The sequence below is a fragment of the Capricornis sumatraensis genome, chromosome 13 (assembly GCF_032405125.1).
Source record: "Capricornis sumatraensis isolate serow.1 chromosome 13, serow.2, whole genome shotgun sequence".
Classification (NCBI taxonomy): Eukaryota; Metazoa; Chordata; class Mammalia; order Artiodactyla; family Bovidae; genus Capricornis; species Capricornis sumatraensis.
Genome location: NC_091081.1, coordinates 59,797,561 through 59,814,479, shown reverse-complemented (window position 1 = coordinate 59,814,479; position 16,919 = coordinate 59,797,561). Strand labels below are relative to the sequence as shown.

Genomic DNA, 16,919 nt, shown 5'->3' with positions numbered 1-16,919 from the left:
TAGTCATTTCTTAATGATTTTTTAAAAATGACTTATCTAAGGCTATTGATAGAAACAGCTAACTCTGGGGATGAAGCATAGAAGCTATTATAGGAAGAGAAAATACCCAATCGTATGTAAAATATGTTGGAACTGAGTCATATGTAAAATTTTTTTTAACTTCTTTCACTCTTAAATTCTAGTTCCTGGAATCCTCTCTTCACAACTGACTCGCAATTTATTTTGGGACAAAACTGCCAGTACTACAACCCTTTCACTATACGTTAGAATTCACACAGAGAAGTCAGAGACTAATGGGATAATCGGCTAAGACTGACTAGGGAGCCTTTCATATATGTGGCCCTGTGTTACCATGGAACATCTGACCTCCAAGTCCAGGCTGACCTAAACTTTCTGTGTTATTGTTTTTAATTTTACATTTTTTAAATTTTCTTTATTTATTAAGTGGCCATGCACTGTGGCATGTGGGATCCTATTTCTTCCTCCTGCAGTGGAAGCACAGAGTCTTAACCACTGGACTACCAGAGAAGTCCAACTCTGTTTTGAAATTAAGTTTCGTCATGGTTTGTTTGGAAAAATGAGTTGATTAGAAGTACTGAGCTCATAATTTAGGTGAAACACTTGATCTTTTACTTGATTTACAATAGTTATTGTTTTCTACTTCCTTCCTGTCAAAATCTTTCTAAAGTTTTTGCTAATGAATTTCATGATTTTTAAGCAATCCTTTTTCTTTTTTCTAAAAGGAGTTTGAAGCTACGTTTTCATCTTTACCTTAATTGTTTTCTTTCTTCTCTTTGGTTTACCGTGTTCAGCTAATTTGGCTTCAGAGTGTACAATAACTCCCTGGCTTGAAGAAGATTCTCTTCAGGGACTAGAATCTTTGTCCTAGAAGGGATGTGAGTATGTCCCTTCCCTTCAGAAAGAGCCAACCAAAGAAGATACCACACAATAATTATTTTTATGGCTCTACAGAAGATTGCCCAAGCTCAACCTGTGTCTCACTTTAACACAGAAATACTCTTAACTCTGCTTCAGTTCAGTTCAGTTGCTCGGTCATATCAGACTCTTTGAGACCCCGTGACTGCAGTGCAACAGGCTTCCCTGTCCATCACCAACTCCCAGAGCTTGCTCAAGCTCATGTTCATCCAGTCAGTGATACTATCCAACCATCTCATTCTCTGTCAACCCCCTTCTCCTCCTGCCTTCAATATTTCCCAGCATCAGGGTCTTTTCCAGTGAGTCATCTCCTCACATCAAGCGGCAAAAGCACTGGAACTTCAGCTTCAGTATCAGTCCTTCCAATGAATAGTCAGGACTGATTTCCTTTAGGATGGACTGGTTGGATCTCCTTGCAGTCCAAGGGACTCGCAAGAGTCTTCTCCAACACCACAGTTCAAAAGCATCAATTCTTTGGCGCTCAGTTTTCTTTATAGTCCAACTCTCACATCCATATATGACTACTGGAAAAACCATAGCTTTGACTAGATGGATCTTTGTCTTTCCAACCAAGGAATCGAACCCAGATCTCCCACATTGCAGGCAGATTTTTTACCATCTGAGCCATCAGGGAAGGCCTTACTCTGTTTAATCAAAGCCTTTATACTTCAAACCCTACCTGTTTACTCTTGTTCTATGCATAATGCAGATAGCCCACCATCTCCTAATAAAAAAGCTCTCCATACACCAAAAAATGTGTTCAATTACCATCTGGACTTCTCTTCAAGAAAATGAATAACAGTCCTGTTTACTTGAATCATCTTGCTTTCTTCCTGGTTATCTTTTACATAATTTCTAAGTTCTCCAATTAAGTCTCCAAACATGGGTTCCAGGAGTTAATGCTTTCAGGGTTGTATTAAGATCGTCTATGACTCCTTCACCTCATCTCTCATTTTACATTTATTTACTTTTATATTGGTCTTTTTAAATATCTTATTATAAAAAACATGATTTTTGAATCTAGATTCAGATTTGCTTTGAATGCAACTGATTGGTTTCAAGTATGGGTGTCTAATGCAACATAACATACATAAAATTTATCCTTGAAACATCTATAGAAATTATAACTAGAGCTAAAATATCTTTACGGTTTCTCTATTTAATTTTTGTTCCCAATATTTCTCTCCATTTAATGTTGGATGAATTTTCCAGTTCTATGTTTTTCCAATAAGTTTCTAGCCAAAAAAAAAAAACAAAACAAAAAACCCAGAAACTAGCTGCATAATACCAGGACAATAACTAGGCCAATTTAATTTGGCATCAGTGTGATTATGAACACATTTAGAGCCTTTGAAATGTTTTGAGCTATTTCTGCATAAATTATATTTGAATCTCAGGTTTATTGTCCCCCCCCCCTTTTTTTTGGAAATCAAGCTGAAAATGATTAGAGTAGATGCAAGTATACAATTTGTAGTCCATTAATTTTGTTAATCCCTCTGAAGTTTCAGACCTTCATAACTGGTAACCTTGACTGACACTGGCATTATTCAGTGTGGGTCTTTGGGAAGTTCAATAAAATGCTGCCCTGGCATGTGTATTTTCATTTACCTTGGAAGAGAATCAGGTCCATGGTGAAAAGTAGGCAATGGAAAAAATTATTTCCATGGGGAAAGTAGGCAATGGAAATAATGGAAATAAAGTCCGAGAGCTTAAAGGAAAATCTTCAGAGGGGAACTTTGACACCCCCCATCCCCTTTTTCTCCATGACATAAAATAAACCTGTCGTGAATTTGTGCTAGAGGGCCTTGTCTTTGCACAGACCCAGAAAAATTTGAGAACACCAAACTAGAAGAGAAAACTAGAGGTGAGGTACACACACATTCATGTTTATCAATAACTCTGTGCTGAAGGAAGCATGAGATTATAGCTCAAAAGGCGTATCATTTGTTCATTTATTGTTTTTATAGTAACAATTTTTATCAGGGCCTTTCTTGATCATTAAGACATTCATTCCTATACTACACTTCCTAGATATGGACAAAGTAGTTCTATTTATGTTAAGATAAGCAGATAGATAGGTAGACATTTATAGATGTAGATGCTAGATAATTTTTAAATTATGAAGACAATATACTATTACAAAAAATCAAAGAAATAAAAGAAAGCATCTATAATCCCACTACAGTAAAACAACAAACATTGCTTCATGCACTGACCTGGTACAAATACAATGTTATATTGTACTTTCTTTTATTTAACATAATATAGGTAACATTTCTCCATATCATCAGAAACATTTCAGAGGCACCATGTGACTAGTGGCTATGTCTTTCTTTACTCAGTCATTTCCCCGTTAAAAATTAGGTTGCTTCCAGTGTTCTGTAATCGTGAACAATGTTAAAACAGCTTTGTGCATATAATCATATGAATTATTTATTAAGGACAAATTACCTAAAATGAAGCAAATAAAAGTATCAAGGATCTTAAAATTCTTAAATTATAATAGCTTTCAGAAAGTGTTATGAAAATTAAAATGAACAGCCTATGAGAATACTAGTCTTTCTAAACCCTTGCCAGCATTAAATATTGCCATTAGAAATTAATCTGAATATTATTATGAAAACAATTATCTTTTGAAACATGAATATTCTAACCAAATACCATCATTGCTAAACTTGTCTTCTTACATGGGAAAGACTCAAATAAGTTTTAATGAAAATATTTGAGCAGGCATTTTCCACTAAGCTTTCCAATGAATAGCTTGAATTATTTGAGGAGTGTGGTGATAAACCAGTGCATGGTCTTCAATTATAATCTACTTGAGTAATCCTTGAGGCAGATTTTCCATAACTTCAAAAGCTAAAGTCTAATTCATCTCAAGGAGAGTTACATAAACCAATGTGTTCTGAATTACTTTCTTCCAGCCTTACTCAGCAGTTTTAATGCAAGGTCAGATTCTGTTAATTATCACACCATACTCTTATGCCCTGAACTAAATGCCTTTTTGTGTACAGACTTCTTAGTGGCTTAAGCTAGGAAACAAAATACTGGTGAAAGAAGTGTCGAGTCTGGAAAGAATTGCAAAGGTTCTAAGCAAACCTTTTCCTTTTTATTTGATTTCCCCATTTCTGACCCTAAGGCCCCATTCTTGCTCTTTTCTACAGGGAGCAAAATTTAGAGATGTATGTGTAAGCATGCAGGTACACACACATGCACTCACACACAGAAGCCATCATTGCAAATATATATTTGTGTCCATATGCCCAGACCTTTTCTGGAAGACCCATGAGAAACAGTTCGTGGTGTAGGATTTGGGACAGATAATCAGGAGTAATCCTTCCCCTTAATAATCAACTTAGTTAAGAAATGGATCACTTTTGTGAATATCCAGACAGACTATTTTTCTATTGCTTTTAAAAAACTAAGCATATGTGATCAATATAAATGGTCATAGAGTAAATGTAAGAAAGTGGAGTGACTTTAGCAGATTTTGATGTAGCAGACTGTTCCAATTCATTTTTCTTTATGCACTTGAATGCTATAGGTTTCCTCTTCTTTGTTTCTTAATATTTTTAAAATATTTTTTGGCCACACCACACAGCATGTGGGACATTAGTTCCCCAAACAGGGATTGAACATTGAACCCACACTCCCTGTTTAGTAGAAGCATGGAATCTAAACCACGGCTCCTCCAGGGAAATCCAGCTACAGGTTTACTCTTCTTAGGTTAGAATACTCAACAGAAAACATAAGAGAGAGTTTAGGGACCAAGTCAAGGTAACTGACAACCACAGTATACATGAAACCAAGCCTTGTCATAAATCTACCCCTCAATCTCTCTCTTCCGTGACTCCAGTGATTTGTAGCAACCAACCACAGCAGGTATAAGTGCTGAATTTTCCTTCTGTTTGTAAAGAGTATTTGGAATTTACCATGGGAAACCTTGGGATACACAGAAAATAAAGTAACATGAGCAATTACTTGTATCTATTTGCCTAGGACACAATTCTGTTTTGAGCAAAACTGAGTAATAAGATATATTTAAAAGTAAAACCACAGTTTACCATTCCTTTATATATGAAGTTATCAATTGATTGCCTACTAAGTTTGATGCTAGCATGCAATTATGCTATAGCCCTGGAAACTCGTGAATAATTCAGAACACAGTCTTTTTTCTACAGAGCTTATAACCTAGTAAGATCTAAATTATAAGTAACAGCAATAGAAAAACTCCTTTTTATTCAGGAAGTATACTTTTTGTGCTTTGTTTTGCTTCCTCTCTCTCCCTTTTTTGTTTCTATTTTCTATAAATAGAGACTTTTCCTTGCTTAATTTTTTAGGATTACTTTGTGAACAGGTATCATCTTTTTTGTTGTTCAGTCACTAAGTCATGTCCAACCTTCATACCCTCGTGGACTGCAGCACACCAGGCTCCTCTGTCCTCCACTGTCTCCTGGAGTTTGCTCAAATTCGTGTCCGTTGAGTCAGTGATGTTATCTAATCATCTAATCCTCTGCTGCCCCCTTCTCCTTTGGCCTTCAATCTTTCCCAGCATCAGGGTCTTTTCCAGTGAGTCAGCTTTTTGCATCAGGTGGCCAAAGTATTGGAGCTTCAGCTTCAGCATCAGTCCTTTCAATGACTATTCAATATTGATTTTTTTTAGGGTAAAACAAATGTCATCTTTATCTCCCCACAACAAACTAATGATTGAAACCATAATATATTTTATATCATCTTTGAAGAAAGTGAACACTGATGCTACTGAGAATGAATTTCATTTGTTCTTCTCTTTCAAACAGCTTAAAAAGGGAGATATAAAGCCCTAATTAAAAAAAATTCAAATTTTCAAATAAGATTTTATTAATATACTCATGTGTAATAGTTATAAGTCATTTGACCTCAACTACCTATATATTTGGAGGCAGTGTGGTATAACAGTTAAAATGGGCTTGATAAATTTAAAATGGGCTTGAAAATTTTACCTTTTCCAAGGTACCTCAGTTTCCTCATCTGTAAAGTGAGGGTAGTGATAATAATACCTTTCTCATAAGGATGCTGTAAGCATAAAGCAAGTTAGTGTATGTGAAACACATTGAACACAATGCGTTTCCTCCTTTGGTTTAACTGTAGTCTTTTGTCCTGGAAAGCTACAGCTTATTTATCTCCTTACAAGGTTTTCCAGCAATATCTGCCATTTTTCTGAACTGGATGGGTAATTATCACTTTGCTTCAGCCCTTACGTAACTCCCAGACAAGTTCCAAGGGACATACACTCAGCAACCAACATACCACCTGAGAACAAGGACTAAGAATGTGGGTTGTGGGGGTGGGGGAGTTCCAGCTCTTCAAGATTGTCACTAAACTGGGGTGGGGGTGGAGTACAGGCAGCTAAAAACATTACAAAGCTTTTTTATAATTTTTAACTTGCTCCCTCTCCCTTTTTTATTGTTTTTGATTGTAAACCTTTGACTGTTTTCCAGAGTTTTAACAAATTTAGTTGATAATTTTTGTTTCTGTCAGGATCAGGAGCTTAGAGGTGCATGCTCTGCCATTTGGCTGATGACACCTTCCTAGATAAAATTTTGAAGTTTAGCTTGTCCATACTTTGTTCTTTCCTGCAAAAAAGTTAAGAATACCCAGAGGTTGTTCTGAGGCTAAACTGAGTAATGAGGTAATTCATGTGCCTGGCCCATTGTGAACAGTCCATATATATATATATTTAGTAATTATTATACTGAAATAAACTGACTTGAAATGCTTGATATTCTAAGTTAAGGAAAATTTCAATACCAGATTGTAGTAAGCTTTACTTCCCTTTTAAGATAGCTAAGTGTAGCACTATTGTTTCTTCAATAGTAGTCTCTTGCCTTTAAATATCTGGAGTGTCTTTTTGACCCTTGGCCAAACTCTGGATCCACAATTATATTTCATAAATATTATAGGATCTCTATAAGGAATGATAAAATATGAACTCAATTCATGTAAGGATTTCCTAGAGCCCACTGAAGAATAAATAGAAAAGAAAATATAGACAGAAAGAAAAGGTAAAAGTAAAGCTGCCTGTGGAATGCCTGCAAAGGGAAACAACTCATGCAGGATCTCCTTGGAATACTCAGACGCACACTGTTATTCTGCTTACTTCCCAGAAGTTAGAGCTCAGGTGATCTGGCTGGGATCAGAACTTTGCATCTCTTAAAATTGAAATTTAGTACTCAGTAAAACTATCCACTTCTCCACATGTTATATAGATGTTTTTCATTCTCTGGACATTCTCCTACTTATTTCTCCATAGGCCTAATGACCTACCCACTGAATACCAAAGAGATGTGGGATAAAGAATCATTGTCAAGATGTATGATTAACTTGGCTAAACGTTAACACAGTTTTGCAATGAAAACCTTCTATCTCTGCCATTCAAAACTTTGTAAAAGATGTATTTATGGTGGTTTTGCTTATGCAAAAACTGTATTTCATAATTGTCGGGTATTGTTTTTAACATGTGTTTCATATCAGATACAAGAAAGGTCAAATGAGAGCTGGAAAAAAAAAAATTTTGGCCGGATCTGCTGTGAGTGAGTCTTCCAGCACATCTGGGAACCTCTGTAAAAAATTAACATTCTGGACTCATGGGAGGGCAAGATTATTAACTGTTTTTGCAGAAGCAGTCTATGTAAGCCAAAGCATATAAGAAATATTTTTAGACCTGTGGACCATTAAATACTGTACAGTTAGTCCACTGCATGAGAAAAACAGTGGGCATTTAAATGAAGATGTCTAGTTCCGTTCACAGAGGAAAAAAAGTAAACTGCATTTGTTGGCAATTGCATTTGACAATTTAGATTCTATGGTTAAAGTGTTACTAGAGAATTGAATATCAGGCTTTTTTATTAAAAGAAAATTAAACATTAAGAGTTATAGCACAGAGCAAATTATAATCATATTGGCCTTGAATCTGACATAGCTTCGGTATAGAGAAGCGGTAGAAATATTTTTCCTAGAACCTTACACAAAGTCTAGATCCAAATTTCTATTTTTTCTTCTCCTCCTGTCAAGTACCTTTTCGGAGGTAAGCTCAAGGAGAAAATTACTAAGAAATATATTTTCATTTGCAATGAGATATTCAAAACATTTGTTTTCCCCAGAAAGCCTAGGTGTGGATGTTTGTTCATCGTTTAACTTCAGTCTGGGGGTCATTCTTTATGTTACCTCTAGAATGTACAATGACCTTGAAATAACCATATTTAGTTTCTTCCCTATACCCAGTAGATAAATACGACTTAATCCATGTTATTTCTGTGTGGTTGAAGTTGGTTTAAGCATGTTAGAGATACCTGGGGAGCTTAAAATTATACCGACACTTCAGTCTCCTCTCTTATTGCCTGCGGCCCTGACACTGGTGTTTATTTTTAAGTTCCTCCATGACTGAAAACCACTGGAAAGCATGTGCTTAGATGGAGGAAAGAAATCTAATCAAGGACTAGACATGGATCAGTCATGGACAAATCCAGATGATTTATCAGATGGAATCTGAATCTATACAGATAGTTTTGAAGATTACTCTTTCCAAGCCACATAGTGTGTTATTATCACAGACAATAATCTGAAAGATGAAAGCCATTCATTAATAATTTTTCCAACGAATATATTCAGTAATGGAGTATAGCCTACACAATTTTCTGCATTTTTATGAAAAAAAAAAAAAAAGTGGTTTGGATGACAGTGTCAAAAACAATATCAGATCAGCCTGGGCTGGGGAACAGTTTCTTTTGCTCCTAATTATTTATGGGAACATCAGCCACTCTGAGTTGACCTTACCCTAAATCATTTCATTCCCCCAATACTAAGAATTCAGAAGGGAGGCTGTATATTGTTACCCTGCTTATTTAACTTCTATGCAGAGTACATCATGAGAAACGCTGGACTGGAAGAAACACAAGCTGGAATCAAGATTGCCGGGAGAAATATCAGTAACGTCAGATATGCAGATGACACCACCCTTATGACAGAAAGTGAAGAGGAACTAAAAAGCCTCTTGATGAAAGTGAAAGAGGAGAGTGAAAATGTTGGCTTAAAGCTCAACATTCAGAAAACGAAGATCATGGCGTCTGGTCCCATCACTTCATGGGAAATAGATGAGGAAACAGTGGAAACAGTGTCAGACTTTATTTTGGGAGGCTCCAAAATCACTGCAAGTGGTGACTGCAGTCATGAAATTAAAAGACGCTTACTCCTTGGAAGAAAAGTTATGACCAACCTAGACAACCTATTAAAAAGCAAAGACATTACTTTGCCAACAAAGGTCTGTCTAGTTAAGGCTATGGTTTTCCCAGTAGTCATGTATGGATGTGAGAACTGGACTATAGAGAAAGCTGAGCGCTGAAGAATTGATGCTTTTGAACTGTGGTGTTGGAGAAGACTCTTGAGAGTTCCTTGGACTGCAAGGAGATCCAACCAGTTCATCCTAAAGGAAATCAGTCCTGAATATTCATTGGAAAGACTGATGCTGAAGCTGAAACTCCAGTACTTTAGCCACCTGATGCGAAGAACTGACTCATTTGAAAAGACCCTGATGCTGGGAAAAATTGAAGGTGGGAGGAGAAGGGGACAACAGAGGATGAGATGGTTGAATGGCATCACCAACTCAATGGACATGAGTTTGAGTAAACTCCAGGAGTTGGTGATGGACAGGAAGGCCTGACCTGCTGCAGTCCATGGGGTCACAAAGAGTCGGACACGACTGAACAACTGAACTGAACTGAACTGAAATCAATGGCACAGCCAATAAACATGTATTGATTGCCTTTTCAGAGCTAGGCACAATCTACAAACACCATGACCCCAAATAATTTTTACTTAAGAATTTAATTATTTGCTTTGGTATAGAATTTATAAAGGTTTGACCTGGATTCCAGTCAAACCAACTCAGTGTGCCTATTTTCCTTTATGTTTTAACTCATAATTGCAGATGTGTTACTGTTTATTCTGGCAATATTATTTAAAAAATATGTAAGAAAATGGACTACCCTAAAGCACCCCAAATGATCATATATTGCTGTACTCCCCACTGGTTTCATCTTGTTTGTTACCTCCATCATGCTCATCTCAATCACCAGCGTTAGAAAATAAGTTCCATGAGGGCAGGGACACATCCATTACCCATCTGTGCATGTGGCTCATATTATTGTACCTACTATCCAATTGGTTATCCACAGATATTTATTGAATGAAGTGGATAATTAATTTCAAAACTGAGGATAGGTCTAAGTTTTAAGAAACCTGTATCAGTTCTCCACTGAAATGTAACAGTGGAGACTTGGACTCCAGCCCTCAATCTGTCACTAACTTAAGCTATGCAGCACAACTACTGATCTCATACCCTACAGCCTGAATGCTACAACTGTACAGAAGCCCACATGCCCTAGAGCCCATGTTTTGCAACAAAAGAAGCAACTGCAATGAGAAGCCTGCACATCACAAGTAGAGAGTAGTCCCCACTCGCAGAAATTGGAGAAAACCTGAGCACAGCAGTGAAGACCCAGAGAAGCCAAAAATAAATAAATAAGTAATTAAAATAGAAAAAAGAAACTGTGATCTCTGATGAGATTCCTTGACCAAGCTCTTGATCAGACTTCTACTGTCCTTGTCCAAACTGTCATCTTTATGAGGGTGGAGGTTAGTAATACCAGATCTGCTGGACTGTGGGATGTTTGCCGTAGTGAAACAGTGTGAGTGGATTCTAATCCTGCCCTGTGTGAGGTGGAGGACTGTAGCCCAGGGGTGGAAGCCAGAGAAACCTACCTGCCCATGACTATGTAAGTTGAAACCTTACCACTAGATACCCAAAGGGGGTGTAGTCTAAGCAAATTAGAGACAGGGCAAGTGCTCCGAGGAGGACTGAAGACCCAGCACATACACATGGGACCACGGGGGCTTGGGAAACCTGCCATGCATGCTAGCTTAAACACAGTGCAAACGATCCCTTTAGCTGCCAGAGACTGCGGACAGCTGAGACCACATTTGACCATCCTCCTGGTCACCAAGTTCCAAAGTTCTGGAATGTTTTGGGCTTCTCTGTCTTCCCTCATGTTTAGCCTCTTATCGAGCCTTCCCAAATGATCCCAGTCCCCCTTCACAACCATCCCTTCCTTTCCATATTCACAGTCTCCATTCCCAACCTGCTGTCACCCACTACCCTCTGATGGTACAGCAGCCCCCTAATCTCCTCAGTTTGGGTCTTTTCTGACTCTGGCCTCTCACACAAACTGCCAAGGCTCTTGAATTTCCTCAGGGTGAAGGACTCATTGACATTCAAAGCCTTCCACTATCTGGCTTCTACTTAGTCTCCAACCATTTCTCCCAGGAGCCTTCTACTCCCATGAAATTGTTCAACCAACAGGTGCTAAGACACACCTTGTTAAATCATGCTTCCACACCTTTGTATGGTTCTACCAATTTGTACACTTTTCTACTGCCTCCCCACCAATCCAAATATTGCCAGGAATTTTTTTTTTTTTCTTTTGGTCATGCCACACGGCTCACAGGATCTTAGTTCCCCAACCAGGAATCAAATATGTGCCCCCTGCAGTGGAAGCACGGAGTCTTAATCATTGGATCACCAGGGAAGTTCTGTCACTATTTTGAAAGCATGTCAAATCTTCATCATTGAAGCCTTGTTTGACAGCTTTGCCCACACTGTTGCTTCCTCCTTTAAACTGACCAGTTTTGATAACTATGCCACATTCTTCACATTGGGTTTGGAGGGACTTAATATCAGGCTGCATATGATTTTGTGGTTATCTATATGCTGTTCCCAAATCAGAACATAAAATCCAAATGGTCAAGTTTCCTTTGTGTCCTTATAAACCTCAGGGTTGCATCTGGGATTTAAATAAATGATTAATAAATATGCTTTGAATGTAATAAACCCATCCAAGAGAAAAAGATCAAGGAACGGTTTTCTTCCTCCCAGATACACAGAACTGAATTCAAAATTAATGTTTGCAGGATGGTTTTACATCCTGTGGTAGTGTCCAAGGGACGTTTCTAAAGCCTTACAACAGCAATTTGAGACGAAAAATTTCATTTCTCTGGATATAAAGTTTTCTTGCTTACTTTTGAACGTCATATAACCTAAGATGGGAAAGAAGGAAAAAAACCAAAGAGCCTACTGTGGATTTATCATTACTTCAGCCACTTATGAAAGGTCTTGTGAAGAATCAGCAGGACTGACTTCTGATATAGACTTTTCTCATTCTGTGAAGTATCTAAAACTATGGGAATCATTTTCAGAGCATAACTTACAAACAATTGCAGTTTATATAATTATGAATGAATTTGTGTAAACTTGTGCTAAAAATATACTCCATGAACTCTACAGATACCTTGCTGTGGGCACTTTGGTGCTTAGGAATCATGAAAAATAGCATGTTCTTCTTACACAAAGAGCAAGAAGGCATTCTTGATAACTCTGAGTTTAACAGAAGCAACTTCAACAATGTAGAAGATTTTTCCAACAAAAAGTGATAAAGAATTATTCATAAGTAAATGAGATTTCAAGGAATGATGTCTGACACAAACACCACAATTAGAGCCGAATGCAGAAAGAATGCTCATACATGGCAGTTTTCCCTAATGGGTCCATAGTTATAAAATCTACTAGAACCTTTCAAGTAAAGAAGTATCATTCTTTACTTTCACAGTACTTTCAATTTACAGATTCTTGGGAAAAATTTTAATTACTCACTTTCGGAAATAATGCTTGTAGTCCTTCCCAAGTTGTTCCTCAAAACCAGTTCCTTGATTCTGGGGCTATTATCTGGCCCTGGCCTGAGAGCTCCTAAGGAATTAGCTCACAGACCCGAGAGGATTTATTCTGGAGTAGAGTGATCTCAAAAAAGAGACTTAAAACCATTTCATGTGGAACATTGGAAGGAAAGAGCATCAGCTAACCTGAGAAGGGAAGGTTAACGTGAAAAATATTATCTATTTTCCAATATTCTAGGTATTATATTATCAAAGAGAGAGTAGATCTCTTCTATGTAACTCAGGAGTGAGCTAGAACCAGTGAAAAAATTTTCAGGTATCCAGATTTCAGTTCAACTTGTAAAGAATTTTCTAACAAAGGGAGAAATATTTCAGTGGAAGATGTAATTCCTTTGAAGGAATTTAGACTGGAGCTGTTTAGTGAAGTTTGAGGAGGGTTTTTGCTTTGCTGCTCAAAATGTTATCCATGGAATGCTGCTGATCTGCATATTCTTTTTTTCCCCCTTAAGATTTAAATTTTAAAGATAATTTTCAACACAATTTGACTTCTAAAATTATGGTTCCTATCAATTAAAAATGTACTACATTACCAGAGACGTTACTTTGCCGACCAAGGTCCATCTAGTCAAAGTTATGGTTTTTCCAGTAGCTATGTATGGATGTGAGAGTTGGACCATAGAGAAGGCTGAGCGCTGAAGAAATGATGCTTTCAAACTGTGGTTTTGGAGAAGACTACTGAGAATCCCTTGCACAGCAAGGAGATCAAACCAGTCAATCCTAAAGGAAATCAACTCTGAATATTCATTGGAAGACTGATGCTAAAGCTGCAACTCCAGTACTTTGGCCACCTGACTCATTGGAAAAGACCCTGATGCTGGGAAAGATTGAAGGTGGGAGGAGAAGGGGACGACAGAGGATGAGATGCCTGGATAGCATCACCGACTTGATGGACATGAGTTTGAGCAAGCTGTGGGAGATAGTGAATGACAGGGAAGACTGGTGTGCTGCAGTTCATGGGGTCGCAAAGAGTCAGACACACAGGAGCCACTGAACAGCAACAACATTACCAGAAAATTCCATTAATAAAATGTAGACCACTTACGTACTTATGTATGAAATATTTTGTGTGTATATCTGATACACTAACAGACACAGGATGATGATTTTATTAGTAGATGTTTTTGTTGTGGGTGGGGGTAAGAACACAATATGAAGTCTACCCTCTTAACAAATTTTTGTGTGAAATACAGTAAAGTTAACCATAGTCACAATGTTGTTAGGCAGATCTCTAAAACTTTATCTTCTTATATAACTGCAACTTTATACACGTGATAGGGCAGCTCCCTATTTCCGCTTCCCCCGGACCCTGGCAACCAACATTCTACTTTCTGCTTTTACAAGTTTCACTACTAATGCCTCTAGTAAGTAGTATCATGCAGTATTTGTTCTGTGTCTGGCTTATTTCACATAGCATGGTGTCTTGAAGTTTCATTCATGTCACTGCATATGGCAGGATTTCCTTCTAAGTCAGAATAATATTCCATTGTATGTATATACTACATTTTCTTTATCCATTCATCTGTCCATAAGCATTTAGATTGTTTCTACCTCTTGGCTATTGTGAGTCATTCTGCAGTGAATGTGGGGGATGCAAAGAAGCCTTTGAGATCCTGATTTCTACACATCCCCTGATGGTAATTCAGAACAGGAGAAAGAGTTTGTGCCAAGTTGTAAATGAACACACCACTTCCTTCTTCAATAAAGACTTGCTCTGGAAGGAAAATGCCAACAGAACCAAACAATATAGTTAGTGACAGTCTTGCTGCAATAGAAGGTGTATTTTGAGTATCTTGAGAGTACTTTGACTATTGCTGGAATGGAAGAAATTTATCCTTTAAATAATAAATACTAGGGAATTTTCACAGGAATCAAAATATCACATTGCAACATATATATATATATATATATATATATATATATATATATAAATGTAACTTCCACTTTAACACTAAGATTTGTATTTCCCCAATTGAAAATATGTTTGAAAGCTAAACATCACAATCATAAAATCATGCACACACACACAAAAAGTAAATAAAATGATTATTGCAGGTCTGCAGTTCTCTGGTGTTTATTGTAAAAAGTTTATTAGTTGAATGTGCATTAGGCAGTCTTTAGGTTAAATAAATAATATATGTTGCATATATGCATGTGCTACTATTTTAAAATACAGATTCTGTTATAATGATAAAATAAGAATTCATTTTAAAGTGCAACTGGATTAAAAGTAGCTCTTCCTTATTATGTGTTTTCCCAAGCATATATACTGAAAGTACCATCTCTAGTATATAGAAGTCCAAAATGTTTTTTATGTGATATAAGAATATACATTACATAGATAAGCTTGCTAATCATGGTGGGGAGGGACTTTTGCATCCAGGCGTGCAGTTTGCATACCACAAAAGGCACAGGAAGAGGGAGAAAGTGGGACAGGAACTCCAGTTCCCATGCACTTTGGCAGTGAAACCGCATCAGGTCTGGGGTCACTATCCATTCCCGTTTGTCCAGGACTGAAGGGTTTGCCAGCATTTGAGGCTTTCAGTGCTACAAGCAGCATAGTCCTGGCCAAACCAGGAGGGTAGGTCACCTTAATAAGGGCAGAGATGTGCTGTATGTACAAACTTCAACCTTGGAATCTTGCCCATGGTTCTATAGGCCTGAAACAGTGAAGCCAGTTTTTCACATCACTTCTTTCCTCCTTATGTTTTCAAGGTGAAAGAGCCAAGTAATCACGCCAACATCCTGACCAAGCCTGACCCAAGAACCTTCTGGACTAATGATGACTCAGGTATTTTTGGAAAAGTACATTCTGGCCCTATGCTTTACAGGAAGCATGCTCTAGTAATAATTCTACACAAAGGCAAGGTTTGAGGAAAAATTTTGGCTTTGCTTGCTTTTTTCATTATACCTAGTGCAACACTACAATGTACTTCACAATCACTTTTTCATAAGTCCCTTTGTAAATCTCTTCTTTTTCAATATCTAAAGCATGTATACCATTAAATACAGCTTATGAATTATGTATATCCAAGTGTTGAGGGAACAAAGCAATGAGTCTATTTCATGGAGTAGAGGACAGAGAAATAGGATAAGGTGGGCAAATACACAGGTTCCAGTGTCTCTTCCAGGGTGAAGAAAGGCTTTTAAAACCCTAAGTGAAAGTGAAAGTTGCTCAGTCATGTCCAACTCTCTGTGATCCCATGGACTATACAGTCCATGGAATTCTCTAGGCCAGAATACTGGAGTGGGTAGCCTTTCCCTTCTCCAGGGGATCTTCCCAACCCAGGGATCGAACCCAGGTCTCCCTCATTGCAATCATATTCTTTAGCAGCTGAGCCACAAGGGAAGCCCATTAGAAACCCTAAGGCAAGTCATATACTCAGTGGAGGGCAGATATGACTTGTGCTATCAATCCTAAAGTATAAATCTAATCAGAATCAGAGGAATGCCACTTTCTGAGTTTGGGGAATATGCTTCTGTTGTATAATTAAAAACTGCACTCCTCTGACCAAAGGTAGAGTGTGCTTTTACTGGAAATTGAAGACGCTTTTTCATTCTTTTTCACAAACACAGTGAGCTGTGAGGCCTAATGACATGAAGTAATGACACTAGAAATGAGAAAGAAGCAAAATAATTAAGACAGTGATACTAGAGCTTTCACCTTCTCTATTTAAATAGGGTCTAATTAAATGGAGAACAGTGGAGACACCAACTATTTGTATTAGGTCTCCTGGTTTTACAAAGTATGCTTGCAAAAATCCAATTCACGGTTTGGGCCAACCCTGTGAAACAGGAGGGGCAGCCTGTCCTTACACCCCATTGTGTGAGAGATGAGATCAGGTGCTGAAAGAGGGTAGCTGACATCCAAAGCTGATGAGCAGAGAACACCGGGGCTGGTGGTAGGATGGAGAGCCTGCATGCTCAGTTCTGTATTACTCTCCCTAGGAAGAAGTAGCTCTCCTTTGAGAAGCAGCATGAGCTAAATTGGTGCTTTAATCTTTTATTTATAAAAAATTGTCAAAGACTATGCCTATTTGCAAAAGTGGGAGGGGTTGAAGAGAAGAGTGAAAAACACTATGCTGCCTTTTTTTTTTTCCAAAGACCAGGCTTATAGTCTAAACTTGTTATCAGTTTAATCTGTCAAAAAAGATGTTCTGTCT

General features: G+C 37.6%; 1 protein-coding gene across 1 annotated transcript in view; it reads left to right on the top strand.

The window, feature by feature from the left end:
- Positions 1–16,919, top strand: part of SGK1 (serum/glucocorticoid regulated kinase 1) — a 109,616-nt gene that overhangs the window by 65,917 nt on the left and 26,780 nt on the right. Inside the window, exon 3 of the mRNA XM_068985488.1 lies at positions 15,472–15,547. Coding sequence (XP_068841589.1) covers positions 15,472–15,547 — 76 coding nt within the window. The remainder of the gene's footprint in view (positions 1–15,471; positions 15,548–16,919) is intronic.